The following is a 17861-nucleotide window of genomic DNA, read 5'->3' as shown; positions in this document are numbered from 1 at the left end:
AAATATTAATCAATGTTTTTCCAAGCGACAGATAATTTTGTGCTGTAATATGGCCTAAAGCTGTTACCCCACCACTGACCTTCGGCTGACTGGCCAGTAGTGACACGATTTATACCTCTCTTGGTTTTTCAGCAGGGTGTAACATTTGCAACCATGCAGTTCTCAGGCACCACTTGCATATCCAAGGAGGATTGAATGATCTGGCCAGAGCCTGCGCTATTTCCACCATTCCTGCCCTCAGCAAGCCTCATATACCCCATCCGACAGGATAAATGTTCTACTTTATTGTGGTACAAAAAGTTTTGGATTGAAAGGGGTTAACTGAAGCTGTTTGTTCAGCGACAGTAATTAATGTAAGTCTCCACTGGTTAACTGAAGTTGTTTGTTCAGTGACAGTAATTAATGTAAGTCTCCACGGGTTAGCTGAAGTTGTTTGTTCAGTAACTTCATGGACTCGAATTGTGTCGTTGGAGAGTTCCCCTCTTCTATTAATAAGAGATTCCTTTCAGTGTGTTATCCCATATTGTCAGTGAGAGCATTGCCTCCGGCACTAACAGTGATCATCGCACTGCTCCACAGAGAGGGAGTCAGAATCTGAGAACAGTAGATTGGAATGTTACAACAATGGATCTGAATCTGAGATCAGTGGCTTGGAAAGATGCAACACTGGATGGGCGCTTCATTTGGAGATTTGACTACTTTGTTGAAAATTATCATTACTACAGTTTAAAAACACGGGTAATCGTGGCAATTCAGATGACGCAAATGTTCTACTATCCTCTCCTGGCTATTGTTGGTATTCCCGGTAAGTCTTTCCATCCGGCTATTAATTCTATGAGCCGTGCTTTACTGTATTGCTGGTCTTGTCATTTACTCCCCTCCCTCGCTGCTGTTGTTGTTCCAGGTAACCTCTCCATCCAGATTTTTACTGTACAAAATGTTTCTAACTGTGTTAATGTCCTTCTAATTTACTCTCTCGTCTTTGCTGTTGTTGGTGCCACTGGTAAGTCTCTATATCCAGTTATTCTATCTGTGAACAAGGTTTTATTGTATTAATGTGTTTGTCAGTTAAATCTTGGGAAGACCAAAGCCATTTTATTTGATCCTCGTCACAAACTTTGTTCTCTATCGACCGACTCAGAGCTGCTCAGTGGACAATGTCTGAGATTGAACCGGAGTGTTTGCAACCTCGGCGTTATCTTTGACCCTGAGCTGTGCACCAACCTCATATCCTCTCAATGACCAGAGGTGGGGACTACACCCCATAATATCACGTATCTCCCCCGGACACAGCCCTTCAGTGTATAAACCCTCTGTATTACCAGGGGTGGCGACTACTCCCCATAATATCACGTATCTCCCCCTGTCTCTGCCCTTCAGTGTATAAACCCTCTGCATTACCAGAGGTGCCTACTACCCCCATAATATCGCGTATCTCCCCCGGACACAGCCCTTCAGTGTATAAACCCTCTGCATTACCAGAGGTGCCTACTACCCCCATAATATCGCGTATCTCCCCCTGTCTCTGCCCTTCAGTGTATAAACCCTCTGTATTACCAGAGGTACCTACTATCCCGCATAATATCACATATCTACCCCTGTCTCTGCCCTTCCCTCTACAAACCCTCTGCATTACCAGAGATGCCTACTATCCCGCATAATATCACATATATCCCTCTGCCCTTCCCTGTATAAACCCTCTGCATTACCAGAGATGCCTACTACCCCACATAATATCGCGTATCTCCCTCTGCCCTTCGCTGTATAAACCCTTATCCATGCATTGGTTCAATCCAGAATCGACTAATCAAATGATCTCCTGGCTGGCCTCCCAGTTACAAGCCTCATAAACTAGATCTCATTGAGAACTCTGCTGACCATGTCCTAACTCCCTCGTGGGGTGGATACACAGGATGCGGAGGGAACCAGCAGCTGCCTCTGAGAGGCGGTAATGGGCCTTAAAGATGGGGACAAGATCCCCCCTTGCAGTCTGTGGGTTTTGACATAAAACCAAAGCTTCATAGCCCACTCTCCTGAACTATGATGCAGTGCCAGTTTGAGAAAGAATAGTGTGTATTCCAGCAAACTACCTCGAACACCTCTCCTCACATCACCAGACTGGCTGCAGGCTCTGTTCCACAGAACTATCACAAGATGACACCTGCATCATCGGACCAGTCACAACTCTTGGTGTCTGCCCCACTAAAATGACCACTCCACCCCTGCCATGCTCACCTCACCAGCCTGGCCACATTTATTTCCCTAGACATGAAAAGACAAATCGAATAAGTTCCCTTCAAAAAATTAGAGATTTAGCAAATTCAATTTATTGTCAGTCATCAGTATCTTGAGTATCCACTGCTTACACACATTAAAAGCCTGTCTGGATAGAGCACAATATATATTCTCCAGTTCAAGGGAACAGACTTTGTACCTCAGAGCTCCGAAGTGACATGGACTGGCTCGAAGTGTTGGTCTGCTGGAGCTGTACTGCGTCACTCCCAGTGCCCATTGCAGAAAGATGTGACCACCTTGCCCCATGTGCTCAGTATCCCAATATATGATCAATTCAGACAGGCAGCAGTAAGTGAAGTAACTCTGAGCAGAATGACGACGTGCTACCTGACAGTCCAAGTGAATTCACAAATCTCACTTCCAAGCACTCGAATGGTTTGTGATAACTGCCACTTTAAAAACAGATTAAAAAAACATCAGAATTAGGAGCAGGAGTTGGCCATACGGCCCCTCGAGCCTGCTCTGCCATTTATAAGATCCTGGCTGATCTTCGACCTCAACTCCACTTCCCTGCGCTTTCCCTGCCTCCATTGATATCGGCCAGGGTGCTCGAGGTAATAGAATTAGATTGTCTCATTGAATGTGGCTAATGAGTTGCAGGATTGACCCGGAATTCCATCAAACTGCTGCTCTGGCTCCCAGAGCCAGAGTATAATGTTCCTGTTTATTTCCCTCCCTCACAGTTAACATCTTGACGATCGTGATCCTGTCCCGGGGAAAGTGCGGACTCTCCAAATGTGTCACCCGTTACCTGCTGGCCATGTCAGCAGCGGATCTCCTGGTCATTATCTTGGACCTAGTACTGAGGCAGATTCCAATTCGTTATGCGGAATATTTTCAGTTTGTGTACTTAATCCGTGTGTGTAATATCCACAGCGTGCTGCTTTATACAACTACAGACTGTTCTGTCTGGTTCACCGTCACTTTCACCTTCGATCGATTTGTGGCCATTTGTTGCCAGAAGCTGAAAACTAAATATTGCACCGAGAGAACGGCGGCTGTGGTTCTGGGAACAGTGACAGTGCTGAGTTTTTTAAAGGACATCACCTGGTATTTTATGTTGAGCGATACGTATGGGTTTGCGAACTCACCCTGGCCTTGTGGTGGGAGAAACAATGTTATGTTTTCAAAGATCTGGGGGTCAATCGAGAGCCTTCACTATCTCCTCAACCCGTGTGTCCCATTTGTGGTGATTCTGCTGCTCAACGCTCTCACCATCAGATACATTTTAGTGGCCAGCAGAGCTCGCCGCAGACTCCGGGGTCCCAGCAGTGCGGAGACTCCCAGAGACCCCGAGATGGAGAGCCGCAGGAAATCCATCATTTTACTGCTGGTGGTCTCGGCGAATTTCATCCTGTTATGGTCAATGCTTACGGTGTATTCTATAACTAGGCGTCTGTACGTACTGGATGTCCAGTCGACTCCTTTACTAGATACTTGGGTCGTGGAACTGGGCTTCATGCTGCAGCTGCTGAGTTGCTGCACAAACACGGCTATTTATGCCGTGACACAGACTAAGTTCAGAGAGCAGTTTAAGAATATGTTGAAATATCCTTTTACTCTGATTGTGAAATTCATTAAACGATGAGAAGATGAGAGGACAGTTTGTAGCCTTCGACTCCCTGAGGCCTGATGTTGAGATGGAATCGCACTCGTGCTGGGAATCGCTCTCAGAGCACTAAGATCACGGCTCTGGGTTCCCGCACTAAGATCATGGCTCTGGGGTCCGCACTAAGATCATGGCTCTGGGGTCCTGCACTAAGGTGGTGGCTCTAGGATCCCGCACTAAGATCATGGCTCTGGGTTCCCGCACTAAGATGGGGGCTCTGGGGTCCCGCACTAAGATCATGGCTCTGGGGTTCTGCACTAAGACCATGGCTCTGGGGTCGGCACTGAGATCATGGCTCTGGGGTCGGCACTAAGATCAAGGCTCTGGGGTCGGCACTGAGATCATGGCTCTGGGGTCGGCACTGAGATCATGGCTCTGGGGTCGGCACTGAGATCATGGCTCTGGGTTCCCGCACTAAGCTGGTGGCTCTAGGATCCCGCACTAAGATCATGGCTCTCGGATCCCGCACGAAGTTCATGGCTCTAGGATCCCGCACTAAGATGGTGGCTCTGGGTTCCCGCACTAAGATCATGGCTCTGGTTTTCTGCACTAAGATGGTGGCTCTGGTTTCCTGCACTAAGATGGTGGCTCTGGGGTCCTGCATTAAGATGGTGGCTCTGGGTTCCCGCACTAAGATGGTGGCTCTGGGTTCCTGCACTAATATGGTGGCTCTGGGGTCCTGCACTAAGATGGTGGCTCTGGGGTCCCGCACTAAGATGGTGGCTCTGGGTTCCCGCACTAAGATCATGGCTCTGGTTTCCTGCACTAAGATGGTGGCTCTGGTTTCCTGCACTAAGATGGTGGCTCTGGGGTCCTGCATTAAGATGGTGGCTCTGGGTTCCCGCACTAAGATGGTGGCTCTGGGTTCCCGCACTAAGATGGTGGCTCTGGGTTCCCGCACTAAGATCACGGCTCTGGGGTCCTGCACTAAGACCATGGCTCTAGGATCCCGCACTAAGATCATGGCTCTAGGATCCCGCACTAAGATCATGGCTCTAGGATCCCGCACTATGATGGTGGCTCTGGGTTCCCGCACTAAGATGGTGGCTCTGGGTTCCCGCACTAAGATGGTGGCTCTGGGTTCCTGCACTAAGATGGTGGATCTGGGTTCCTGCACTAAGATCACGGCTCTGGGTTCCCGCACTAAGATCATGGCTCTGTGTTCCCGCACTAGGATGGTGGCTCTGGGTTCCTGCATGAAGATGGTGGCTCTGGGGTTCGGCACTAAGATCATAGCTTTGGGGTCCCGCACTAGGAAGGTGGCTCTGGATACCCGCACTAAGATGGTGGCTCTGGGGTCCTGCACTAAGATGGTGGCTCTTGGTTCCCGCAATAAGATCATGGCTCTGGATTCCCGCACTAAGATGGTGGCTCTCGGGTCCTGCACTAAGATGGTGGCTCTGGGGTTCTGCACTAAGATGGTGGCTCGGGGTTCCAGCACTAATATCATGGCTCTGGGTTTCCGCACCAAGATGGTGGCTCTGGGGTCCTACACTAAGATGATGGCTCTGGGTTCCCGCACAAGATGGTGGCTCCGGTTCCTGCACTAAGATGGTGGATCTGGGTTCCTACACTAAGATCACGGCTCTGGGTTCCCGCACTAAGATGGCGGCTCTGGGGTCCCGCACTAAATCATGGCTCTGTGTTCCCGCACTAGGATGGTGGCTCTGGGTTCCTGCATGAAGATGGTGGCTCTGGGATTCTGCACTAAGATCATAGCTCTGGGGTCCCACACTAGGATGGTGGCTCTGGGTTCACGCACTAAGATGGTGGCTCTGAGGTCCTGCACTAAGATGGTGGCTCTCGGGTCTTGCAACTAAGATGGTGGCTCTGGGATTCTGCACTAAGATCATAGCTCTGGGGTCCCGCACTAGGAAGGTGGCTCTGGGTTCCCGCACTAAGATGGTGGCTCCGGGTTCCTGCACTAAGATGGTGGATCTGGGTTCCTACACTAAGATCACGGCTCTGGGTTCCCGCACTAAGATGGCGGCTCTGGGGTCCCGCACTAAATCATGGCTCTGTGTTCCCACACTAGGATGGTGGCTCTGGGTTCCTGCATGAAGATGGTGGCTCTGGGATTCTGCACTAAGATCATAGCTCTGGGGTCCCGCACTAGGATGGTGGCTCTGGGTTCACGCACTAAGATGGTGGCTCTGGGGTCCTGCACTAAGATGGTGGCTCTCGGGTCTTGCACTAAGATGGTGGCTCTGGGGTCCTGCACTAAGATGGTAGCTCTGGGTTCCCGCACTAAGATGGTGGCTCTGGGGTCCCGCGCTAAGATGGTGGCTCTGGGGTTCTGCACTAAGTTGGTGGCTCGGGGTTCCCGCACTAATATCATGGCTCTGGGTTCCCGCACCAAGATGGTGGCTCTGGGGTCCTGCATTAAGATGGTGGCTCTGGGGTCCTGCACTAAGATGGTGGCTCTGGGATCGTGCACTAATATCATGGCTCTGGGTTCCCGCACTAAGATGGTGGCTCTGGGGTTCTGCACTAGGATCACGGCTCTGGGTTCCCGCACTAAGATGGCGGCTCTGGGGTCCCGCACTAAATCATGGCTCTGTGTTCCCGCACTAGGATGGTGGCTCTGGGTTCCTGCATGAAGATGGTGGCTCTGGGATTCTGCACTAAGATCATAGCTCTGGGGTCCCGCACTAGGATGGTGGCTCTGGGTTCATGCACTAAGATGGTGGCTCTGGGGTCCTGCACTAAGATGGTGGCTCTCGGGTCCTGTACTAAGATGGTGGCTCTGGGGTCCTGCACTAAGATGGTGGCTCTGGGTTCCCGCACTAGGATGGTGGCTCTAGGGTTCCGCACTAAGATGGTGGCTCTGGGGTTCTGCACTAAGATGGTGGCTCGGGGTTCCCGCACTAATATCATGGCTCTGGGTTCCCGCACCAAGTTGGTGGCTCTGGGGTCCTGCATTAAGATGGTGGCTCTGGGGTCCTGCACTAAGATGGTGGCTCTGGGATCCTGCACTAATATCATGGCTCTGGGTTCCCGCACTAAGGTGGTGGCTCTGGGGTTCAGCACTAAGATGGTGGCTCTGGGATCCTGCACTAAGATGGTGACTCTGGGATCCTGCACTGAGATCATGGCTCTGGGGTTCTGCACTAAGATGGTGGCTCTGGGATCCTGCACTGAGATCATGGCTCTGGGGTCCTGGACTAAGATGGTGACTCTGGGATCCTGCACTAAGGTGGTGACTCTGGGATCCTGCACTAAGATCATGGCTCTGGGGTTCTGCACTAAGATCATGGCTCTGGGGTCCTGCACTAAGATGGTGGCTCTGGGATCCTGCACTAAGATCATGGCTCTGGGGTCCTGCACTAAGATGGTGGCTCTGGGGTCCTGCGCTAAGATCATGGCTCTGGGTTCCTGCACTGAGATCATGGCTCTGGGTTCCCACACTAAGATCATAGAAACATAGAAACATAGAAAATAGGTGCAGGAATAGGCCATTCGGCCCTTCGAGCCTGCACCACCATTCAATGAGTTCATGGCTGAATATGCAACTTCAGTACCCTATTCCTGCTTTCTCGCCATACCCCTTGATCCCGCTAGTAGTAAGGACTACATCTAACTCCTTTTTGAATATATTTAGTGAATTGGCCTCAACAACTTTCTGTGGTCGAGAATTCCACAGGTTCACCACTCTCTAGGTGAAGAAGTTTCTCCTCATCTCGGTCCTAAATGGCTTTCCCCTTATTCTTAGACTGTGACCCCTGGTTCTGGACTTCCCCAACATTGGGAACATTCTTCCTGCATATAACCTGTCTAAACCCGTCAGAATTTTAAATGTTTCTATGAGATCCCCTCTCATTCTTCACATTTATCCACATTATACTTCACCTGCCATGCATTTGCTCACTCAGTTAAACTAGCCAAGTCACTCTGCAGCCTCATAGCATCCTCCTCGCAGCTCACACTGCCACCCAATTTAGTGTCATCCGCAAATTTGGAGATAATACATTTAATCCCCTCGTCTAAATCATTAATGTACAATGTAAACAGCTGGGGCCCCAGCACAGAACCTTGCGGTTCCCCACTAGTCACTGCCTGCCATTCTGAAAAGTACCCATTTACTCCTACTCTTTGCTTCCTGTCTGCCAACCAGTTCTCAATCCACGTCAGCACACTACCCCCAATCCCATGTGCTTTAACTTTGCACATTAATCTCTTGTGTGGGACCTTGTCGAAAGCCTTCTGAAAGTCCAAATACACCACATCAACTGGTTCTCCCTTGTCCACTCTACTGGAAACATCCTCAAAAAATTCCAGAAGATTTGTCAAGCATGATTTCCCTTTCACAAATCCATGCTGACTTGGACGTATCATGTCACCTCTTTCCAAATGCGCTGCTATGACATCCTTAATAATTGATTCCATCATTTTACCCACTACCGATGTCAGGCTGACTGGTCTATAGTTCCTTGTTTTCTCTCTCCCTCCTTTTTTAAAAAGTGGGGTTACATAGGCTACCCTACACTCCATAGGAACTGATCCAGAGTCTATGGAATTTTGGAAAATGACTGTCAATGCATCCGCTATTTCCAAAACCAGCTCCTTAAGTACTCTGGGATGCAGACCATCAGGCCCTGGGGATTTATCGGCCTTCAATCCCATCAATTTCCCCAACACAATTTCCCGACTAATAAGGATTTCCCTCAATTCCTCCTCCTTACTAGACCCTCCGACCCCTTTTATATGCGGAAGGTTGTTTGTGTCCTCCTTAGTGAATACCGAACCAAAGTACTTGTTCAATTGGTTTGCCATTTCTTTGTTCCCAGTTATGACTTCCCCTGATTCTGACTACAGGGGACCTACGTTTGTCTTTACTAACCTTTTTCTCTTTACATATCTATACAAGCGTTTGCAGTCCATTTTAATGTTCCCTGCAAGCTTCCTCTCGAACTCTATTTTCCCTGCTCGAATGAAACCCTTTGTCCTCCTCTGCTGAGTTCTACATTTCTCCCAGTCCCCGGGTTTGCTGCTATTTCTGGCCAGTTTGTATGCCACTTCCTTGGTTTTAATACTATTCCTGATTTCCCTTGATAGCCACGGTTGAGCCACCTTCCCTTTTTTATTTTTACGCCAGACAGGGATGTACAATTGTTGTAGTTCATCCATGCGGTCTCTAAATGTCTGCCATTGCCCATCCACTGTCAACCCCATAAGTATCATTCGTCAATGTATCCTAGCCACTTCATGCCTCAAAGTTACCCTTCTGTAAGTTTTGGACCATGGTCTCTGACTTAACTGTTTCATTCTCCATCCTAATGTAGAATTCCACCATATTATGGTCACTCTTCCCCAAGGGGCCTCGCACAACGAGATTGCTAATTAATCCTCTCTCATTACACAACACCCAGTCTAAGATGGCCTCCCACCTAGTTGGTTCCTCGACATATTGGTCTTGAAAACCATCCCTTCTGCACTCCAGGAAATTCTCCTCCACCATATTGTTTCCAGCTTGGTTAGCCCAATCTATATGCATATTAAAGTCACCCATGATAACTGCTGCACCTTTATTGCATGCACCCGTAACTTCCTGTTTGATGCCCTGCCCAACATCACGACTGCTGTTTGCAGGTCTGTACACAACTCCCACAAGCGTTTTCTGCCCTTTGGTATTCTGTAGTTCCACCCATACCGATTCCATATCATCCAAGCAAATGTCTTTCCTTACAATTGCATTAATTTTCTCTTTAATCAGCAATGCCACCCCGCCTCCTTTTCCTTTCTGTCTGTGGCTCTGGGTTCCCGCACTAGGATCATGGCTCTGGGGTCCTGCACTAAGATCACGGCTCTGGGGTCCTGCACTAAGATGGTCGCTCTCCCAGCAAGAAGATGACCACAATTGCACCCCGAAATAAGATGATGGCACTTGCGACCTGCAATAAGATGACGGCTCACACACGGGGCATTTCCCAATATTATTGAGACGTATGAGGCATATCAGTGTTAGATTGAGAGCTGTGTGGTACATCAATGTTTCAGTGAGGGGTGTGGGGTACATTCGTGTTACAGCGATTGGTGTGGAGTATATCAGTGTTACATGGAGGCTGTGTGTTATATCAGTGCTACAGTGATGGGTGTGGGGTATATCAATGTTACTGTGAGTGGTGTGAGGTATATCAGTGTTACAGTGAGGGGAGTGGGATGTATCAGTGTTACAGTGAGGGGTGTGGGGTATATCAGCGTGTTACAGCGAGTGGTGTGGGGTATATCAGTATTACAGTGAGGGTTGTGGGGTATATCATTGTTATAGTGAGGGGTCTGGGTTTATATCAATGTTACAGTGAGGGGTGCGGGGTATATCAGCGTGTTACAGCGAGTGGTGTGGGGTATATCAGTGTTACCCTGAGGCTGTGTGGTGTATCAGTGTTACAGTGATGGGTGTGGGTTACATCAATGTTACTGTGAGTGGTGTGAGGTATATCAGTGTTACCCTGAGGCTGTGTGGTATATCAGTGTTACAGTGATGGTTGTGGGTTATATCAATGTTACAGTGAGGGGTGCGGGGTATATCAGCGTGTTACAGCGAGTGGTGTGGGGTATATCAGTATTACAGTGAGGGGTGTGGGGTATATCATTGTTATAGTGAGGGGTCTGGGTTTATATCAATGTTATAGTGAGGGGTGCGGGGTATATCAGCGTGTTACAGCAAGTGGTGTGGGGTGTATCAGTGTTACAGTGAGGCTGTGTGGTGTATCAGTGTTACAGTGATGGGTGTGGGTTATATCAATGTTACTGTGAGTGGTGTGAGGTATATCAGTGTTACATTGAGTGTAGTGAGATATATCAGATTGGTATAAGTGAGGGGTGCAGTGTTAATCACTATGTTCCAGTGAGGGTAGTAAGCTATATCAGAGTATTACAATGATGGGTGTGTAAATGTTGGCCCCTTAGAGGACGAGACCGGGGAATTAATAATGGGGAAGATGGAGATGCCAGAAACTCTGAACAAATATTTTGTATCAGTTTTTACGGGAGAGAACATTAACAATATCCAAACAGTGGATGGTCAAAGGGCTATTGGGGAGAGGAACTTAACACAATCACAATCACTAAGGGGGTGGAATTTGATACACCCTTACTATACAGTATAAATGCACACGAGGCCCATGCTTGAGAGAAGGTCAGTCTGTGACCTGTCCTTTATTCCTTAGCACTCAAGTGATGAAGGTGGGTGGAGCTTCCCCTTTTATACCTGAAGGTCCAGGTTAGGAGTGTCTCCCACCTAGTGGTCAGTGTTCTCACGGTGTACAACTTAGGTCAGTTTATACATGGGTTACAATGCTGAATACATGACATCACCTCCTTCCCCAAAGTCTTATTGGGATCACAGGTTGAGTCTCTCTGGTGGTTTACGCTCCCTTGTGGAGCGCCTGAGTTGGGGCTCCGGTTGTTGGTCACTGGCCTGAGTGTCTGCTGTTTGCGGTGCCTCAGGCCTGTCTGGACTGCCCACAGTGACTGGGCTCTCCTCCCTTTGGTTCCTGTGTTCGGTCACCTGTGGTGGAGTGAACTCTACATCGTGTTCTTCCTCTGCTTCTTCTATGGGGTTGCTGAACCTCCTTATTGTTTGATCCACATGTTTGCGGCAGATTTGTCCATTGGTAAGTTTAACTACCTGAATCCTATTTCCCTCTTTGGCAACCACAGTGCCTGCAAGCCATTTGGGCCCTGCAGCGTAGTTGAGGACAAAAACAGGGTCATTTACATCAATACATCGCGCCCTCGCATTCCTGTCATGGTAGTCATATTGTGACTGGCGCCTGCTCTCGACAATTTCTTTCATGGTGGGGTGTATAAGGGATAACCGGGTTTTGAGCGTCCATTTCATTAGCAGCTCTGCGGGTGGAACCCCTGTGAGCGAGTGTTGTTGGGATCTGTAGGCCAACGTGAGGCGTGATAAGTGGCATTGTAGGGAACCCTCTTGGATTCTGAGCATCCCCTGTTTGATTATCTGCACTGCTCGTTCTGCCTGGCCGTTTGAGGCCGGCTTGAACGGTGCCGTTCTAACCTGGTTAATTCCATTGCCTGCCATGAAGTCCTGGAATTCAGTGCTTGTGAAGCACGGGCCATTGTCGCTGACCAAGATGTCCGATAGACTGTGGGCGGTGAACATTGCCCGTAGACTTTCTACCGTGGCAGAGGATGTGCTTGAATTTAAAATGTCACACTCGATCCATTTAGAGTAGACGTCTACCAGAACCAAAAACATTTTTCCCATGAAAGGACTTGCGTAGTCCACATGGATGCGTGACCAAGGCTTCGCGAGCCATAGCCAGGGGCTAAGGGGGGCTTCCCTGGGCGCATTGCGTGTTGCACCTGCGAACACAAAGTTCCAGATCTGCATCTATCCCTGGCCACCAAACGTGTGACCTGGCAATTGCCTTCATCGTGACAATGCCCGGGTGCTCATTGTGGAGTTCTCTGACGAACACCTCTCTGCCCATCTGGGGCAAGACTACGCAGTTTCCCCACAGTAGGCAATCGGCCTGAATCGAGAATTCATCCTTGCGCCTACGAAATGGTTTAAAATACTCAGGGCATGCCCCGTACATGGCTGCCCAGTCCCCGTTCAGGACACATTTCTTAACTAAAGACAGTAGCGGGTCTTTATTTGTCCTGATTTTAATCTGACGGTCTGTCACAGGTGAGCCTTCGCTTTTGAAAGCTTCAACAGCCATGACCATCTCAGCATCATGCTCAGCTGTCCTCTCAGTGGTGGCTAGTGGTAGCCTGCTGAGTGCATCGGCGCAGTTTTCAGTGCCCGGTCTGTGCTGAATTGTGTAGTCATAGGCGACTAATGTAAGTGCCCACCTCTGTATGGGGGCCGGTGCATTTGCATTTATGGCCTTGTTGTCGGCAAAAAGGGATGTTAGGGGTTTGTGATCTGTCTCCAGCTCAAATTTCCTGCCAAAGAGGTACTGGTGCATTTTTTTACGGCATATACACATGCTAGCGCTTCCTTTTCTACCATCCCGTAACCCCTTTCTGCCCGGGACAGACTTATGGAGGCATAAACTGCCGGCAGTAACTGACCATTGGCATTCACATGCTGCAACACAAACCCGACCCCATAGGACGACGCATCGCATTTTAACACAACTTTCTTACACGGGTCATATAACGTCAACAGTTTGTTGGAGCAGAACAAATTGCGTGCCCTATCAAAAGCCCTTTCCTGCCTGTCCCCCCAGACCCAATCGCAACCTTTGCGTAGGAGCACGTGTAGCGGCTCTAACAGTGTGCTGAATTTGAGAAGAAAGTTGCCAAAATAGTTCAGGGGCCCCAGGAACGAACGCAGCTCCATCATGTTACGGGGTCTGGGTGCTCTCTGGATCGCTTCCGTTTTGGAAGCAGTAGGTCTGATCCCGTCTGCTGCTACCCTCCTCCCCAGGAATTCTACCTCTGGAGCTAAGAAGACGCACTTCGCCTTTTTCAGTCGCAGCCCTACCCAGTCCAGTCTGCGTAGCACCTCCTCCAGGTTGTGGAGGTGTTCTTCAGTATCGCAACCCGTGATGAGGATGTCGTCTTGAAAAACCACCGTCCTTGGAATCGACTTGAGGAGGCTTTCTATATTTCGCTGAAAGATCGCGGCAGCCGAACGAATCCCGAACGGACATCTGTTATAGTCAAACAGCCCCTTGTGTGTTGTGATGATGGTCAGCTTCTTCAACTCACTCGCCAGCTCCTGGGTCATGTAAGCTGACGTCAAGTCCAATTTTGAAAAAAGTTTGCCACCGGATATCGTCGGAAAGAGGTCCTCCGCTCTCTGTCGCGGGTACTGGACTTGGAGTGACACCCGATTGATGGTGGCCTTGTAATCGCCACATATCCTGTCCGATCCATCCGCCTTGAGCACCGGCACAATCGGGCTCGCCCAGTCACTGAATTCGACTGGCGAGATGATGCCTTCCCTCAGCAGGCGGTCCAATTCGCCTTCTATCTTTTCCCGCATCACGTACGGCACCGCTCTGGCCTTGTGGTGTACTGGCCTGGCGTCCCGGTTTATGTGAATCACTACCTTGGTCCCCATGAAAGTGCCGATGCCGGGTTGAAATAATGAGTCAAATTTGTCCAGGATCTGTGAGCATGATACTCGCTCCACAGAAGAAATTGCATTGACATCGACCCATTTCCAGCTCATGACAGTCAGCCAACTCCTCCCCAGTAGTGCGGGACCATCCCCCGGGACAATCCATAGTGGCAACCTGTTCTCCGAATCTTTGTGGGTCACGACTACCATGGCGCTGCCTAGCACCGGAATGATCTCCTTGTATATGTCCGTAGCAGCGCATCTAGCGGCAATAATATTGGCCTCCTGGCCTTGGACACCCACAACCTTTCGAACTGTTTGATACTCACAGGGACTTTTTGGCCCTTGTGTCTAGCTCCATTAATACTGGGATGCCACTGAGGAGCACTTTCATCATTATCGGTGGCGTCCTGGTATATGAACTGGACCGAATCCTGTCCCAACCATTCCTTAGTGACAAAACTTTGCTGTAGTCTCTCAATAAAGTCGTCCCAATCATCACCAACACAGTACCTCTCTTCTGTGCTGCTAGTGGCCATGCTCGCGTGGTTTAAATCCCAGTTTCTCGTCGCCAATAATATGTCCTTACTATACAGTATAAATGCACACGAGGCCCATACTTGAGAAAAGATCACTCTGTAACCAGTTACCTTTATTGCCAAGACCTCGAGAGGCAGACAGTGGGTGGAGCTTCCCCTTTTATACCTGAAAGTCCAGGTTAGGAGTGTCTCCCACAAGTTCGCCCCCTGTGGTCAGTGTTCTCAAGGTGTACAACTTCGGTCAGCTCATACATGGGTTACAATGAGAGTTAAATACATGACATTACGGATCCTCACGATTGTCAGGCCGATCCTGGCCACGACCGAAGCTGAGGAAAGATGGACAAGTGGGAGCTGCAGCATGACTCACGGACATCAGCAATCGTCAATTCACTTTTCTCTCTCTCTCTCCAAGTTTAAAACCCTCTCAATGTTTATGATATGTGAGCCCTGAGGAGATAAACCATATGAGGAGTCAATAAGGATATTTCCCCCTCAAGGTGGGGCGTTTGTAAGAATAAAAGTGTTTATTAATGATAACATTGATTCTGTGTATGTATAAATGTTAAAAGTGTAGATTAGACGGAAAGGCTGCAGTGTTGAAACAAAATGGATGCTGACAGGGTTCCAGTATGGCCCGTTTATGTATTGTGTTAATTGGAAATCAATTAACCTAATCAAGAGATAGCTGGGCCAGTCCAGACAGACACATGGGTGAGGAGAGCCAGTAAGGAACTGCCCTGGGACCAAGATCCAATCCTGAGGCTTTCTGAGGAACATTGGGCCCTGAGAGGTATCAGAACTGACTCAAGCCACAGTTTGCTCTCTTTTTTCTCTCCTGGACACATGGCAAGACCTCCTGCTCAATGACCAGCCACAACAGCAGGCCGTGTGTTCATCTAGCCAGTCAGAGGGAAGTAAAGTGTATCGCTTTTTATTATAACCTCATTGTATCTCTGTTAAAACTAAGGTGGATCCGTAGGTTTATTAACAACTGCTGTTAAGTGTGCATGTGCGTATGTTTTTAATAAACTGTTCCGAATTGTTTTAAAAGAATCGTCTCACTGTCAACTTAATGCCAAAGATTTAGATATTTTACACGCACATCAACACAGACACACATATACACACATATACACATACATATACACACACAGATACACACACACAGACACACAAAAAAACACACACAGACACACAGACACACACATATACAGACACAGACACACACATCAACACACACACAAAACAACACAGTCAGACACACATACACACACACATCAACACACACATACACACACACATCAACACACACACACATCAACACAGGCAGAAACACATACACAACCATTAACACAGACACACACATCAACACAGACATCAACACATACGGCATGGAGAGAAACACAAATAAACAATCAGACAGACACACACCTACACACTGACAGCACGGAGAGACACACACACATGAACACAGACAGACACTGAGACACACACATACATACACATGCCACAAATCTAAAAATATCCGCCCACCGTCAGACAGAACACAGAGTGCCTTAGACATATAGAGGGATAGACAGGGAGAATCACTGTCTCTAACTTGGCTGATTTTTGCCCTATTTCTATCCGTATGTATCGTCAATATTGCAGATCAATGAACATTGAAAAGCCGTGAGTTCGGGGCCAGGGGTCCAGGGGCAGCACAGGCCCAGCCCACACTGTGCGATATCTGTGCGCACCAGGTCTGTGCAGCAGAGCAGGTCTCCAGTCGTCTGCGATAACCCTCGCCACTGGACCAAGACCTCGCTCTGTCAAGCCCCGTGTGGTGGCTGGTGTGCAACGGTCACCCCACGTTAAACAAATCCACACACAGGCATCGCCCACCCTTCAGGATGTCGTTCGGGATCCGGAATATTAGGTCCTTCATTGAAACACCTGCGAACTCATCCTTTTTTTTGACGTGGAAGCAAGGGTCACCCTCGTTTCGAGGGACTGCCGATGTTGATCAAGGAAACTGAAAAAAGATGTCAGTGTTGAAAGGTGTGGGACGTTATTCCGCCTATCTCAGGGTTGGTTTTGCAGGGAACTGGTTAAATTGTCAAACGGAATGAAAAATGCTGAGAATCGTAGCCGGCAGGATTCAAACCTGCGCGGGGAAACTCCAATGGATTTCCAGTCCATCGCCTTAACCACTCGACCACGACTACTGGGTCTCTGCCTCTTTAAACGTTACTCAGATAAAATTCAATCATCCATCTCTGCAGCACAAAGGCACTTACAATCTCTTCTTGCTGTATTTTTACTGTTCTATATTGCTCTGGAACTTTTTAATATAAATCTACACCAAGAAACGTAAGTAAAATTCAACATCTTATTCCTCACTGTCAGGGAATTGAACCCCAGTCTCCTGTGTGAGAGGCAAGGATACTCACCACTGTACTAACAAGGAACTCACAGGGGAGATGCTGTCACAGCTGGAATCAAGCTGTGAACAGAACTGGACACCGTGAGAAAGAGGCAATCACATTGAGACACAGAGACAAACAGAGAAACAGGGAGACAGACAGCGAGATAGAGACATGGAGAGGGAGACAGACAGAGACACACAGACAGAGAGAGACAGAGCGACAGACAGACTGAGAGTGACAAACACTCAATGCTGCACTTCTTTCAGGATGTAACCAGCAGGGTGGATAAGGGGAACCAGTGGATGTGGTGTATTTGCTTTCCAGAAGGCATTCAATAATGTGTCACATAAAAGGTTACTGAACAAGATAAAAGCTGATGGGGTTGGGTGTAATGTATTAGCATGGATAGAGGATTGGCTAACTAACAGAAAACAGAGAGTCGGGATAAATGGGTCATTGTCCCATTGGCAAACAGTGACAAGTGGGGTGCCACAGGGATCAGTGCTGGGTCCTCAACTATTTACAATCTATATTAATGACTCTATTAATGAGAAAGAGACCAACAGACAAACAGGGGGAGACAGACAGCGAGATAGAGACAAAGAAAGAGAGACTGATAGAGTGAGACAGAGAGAAAAAGACAGAATGACAAAGACTCAAACACACAACCACATACACAGCTCTCTAAAGAGAGAGAGAGAGGCAGAGAGTGACGTAGAGATTGAGAGGCACAGATACATTTCACAATTTCATTTCTTTCTGACTTGAGCGTGTCACAGAGTTGGAGAAAGATTCAGATTCAACACATGACAATCGAGTGTCACTGAGCAGGCTGGGAGGAAATCGGTTTTAAATTAAAGAGTTACCAGGAGCAGGGTTCAAACCCACACGGGTATAAATGGATCGTAAGTCCAACGCATTAACCACTCGGCCATCCTGGTGCTGTCAGTAGTCAGATTCTA

At 48.6% G+C, this 17861-nt stretch overlaps 3 protein-coding genes and 1 non-coding gene across 4 annotated transcripts; 1 reads left to right on the top strand and 3 right to left on the bottom strand.

The window, feature by feature from the left end:
- The first annotated feature begins 624 nt into the window (after window positions 1-624).
- Window positions 625-3883, top strand: LOC139235702 (probable G-protein coupled receptor 139). The gene is made up of 2 exons (XM_070866742.1): window positions 625-805; window positions 2979-3883. The coding sequence occupies exons 1-2, from the start codon at window positions 625-627 to the stop codon at window positions 3881-3883; spliced, it is 1086 nt and encodes a 361-aa protein (XP_070722843.1).
- A 388-nt stretch (window positions 3884-4271) lies between these two features.
- Window positions 4272-5354, bottom strand: LOC139235701 (putative uncharacterized protein ENSP00000383309). The gene has a single exon (XM_070866741.1). It carries the CDS (start codon window positions 5352-5354, stop codon window positions 4272-4274), a length of 1083 nt encoding a protein of 360 aa, XP_070722842.1.
- Window positions 5355-5909: 555 nt separating this feature from the next.
- Window positions 5910-6350, bottom strand: LOC139235700 (ras-related protein Rab-34-like). The gene has a single exon (XM_070866740.1). The coding sequence runs from the start codon at window positions 6348-6350 to the stop codon at window positions 5910-5912; it is 441 nt and encodes a 146-aa protein (XP_070722841.1).
- A 10266-nt stretch (window positions 6351-16616) lies between these two features.
- Window positions 16617-16698, bottom strand: trnas-gga (transfer RNA serine (anticodon GGA)). Its single transcript has one exon. It is a non-coding gene; the product is annotated as a tRNA-Ser (tRNA).
- Window positions 16699-17861: the final 1163 nt, after the last annotated feature.

Source organism: Pristiophorus japonicus, chromosome 23 (genome assembly GCF_044704955.1).
Source record: "Pristiophorus japonicus isolate sPriJap1 chromosome 23, sPriJap1.hap1, whole genome shotgun sequence".
Lineage (NCBI taxonomy): Eukaryota > Metazoa > Chordata > Chondrichthyes > Pristiophoridae > Pristiophorus > Pristiophorus japonicus.
The sequence above is the reverse complement of the archived record's forward strand: the minus strand, read 5'-3'. Positions and strand labels throughout refer to the sequence as shown.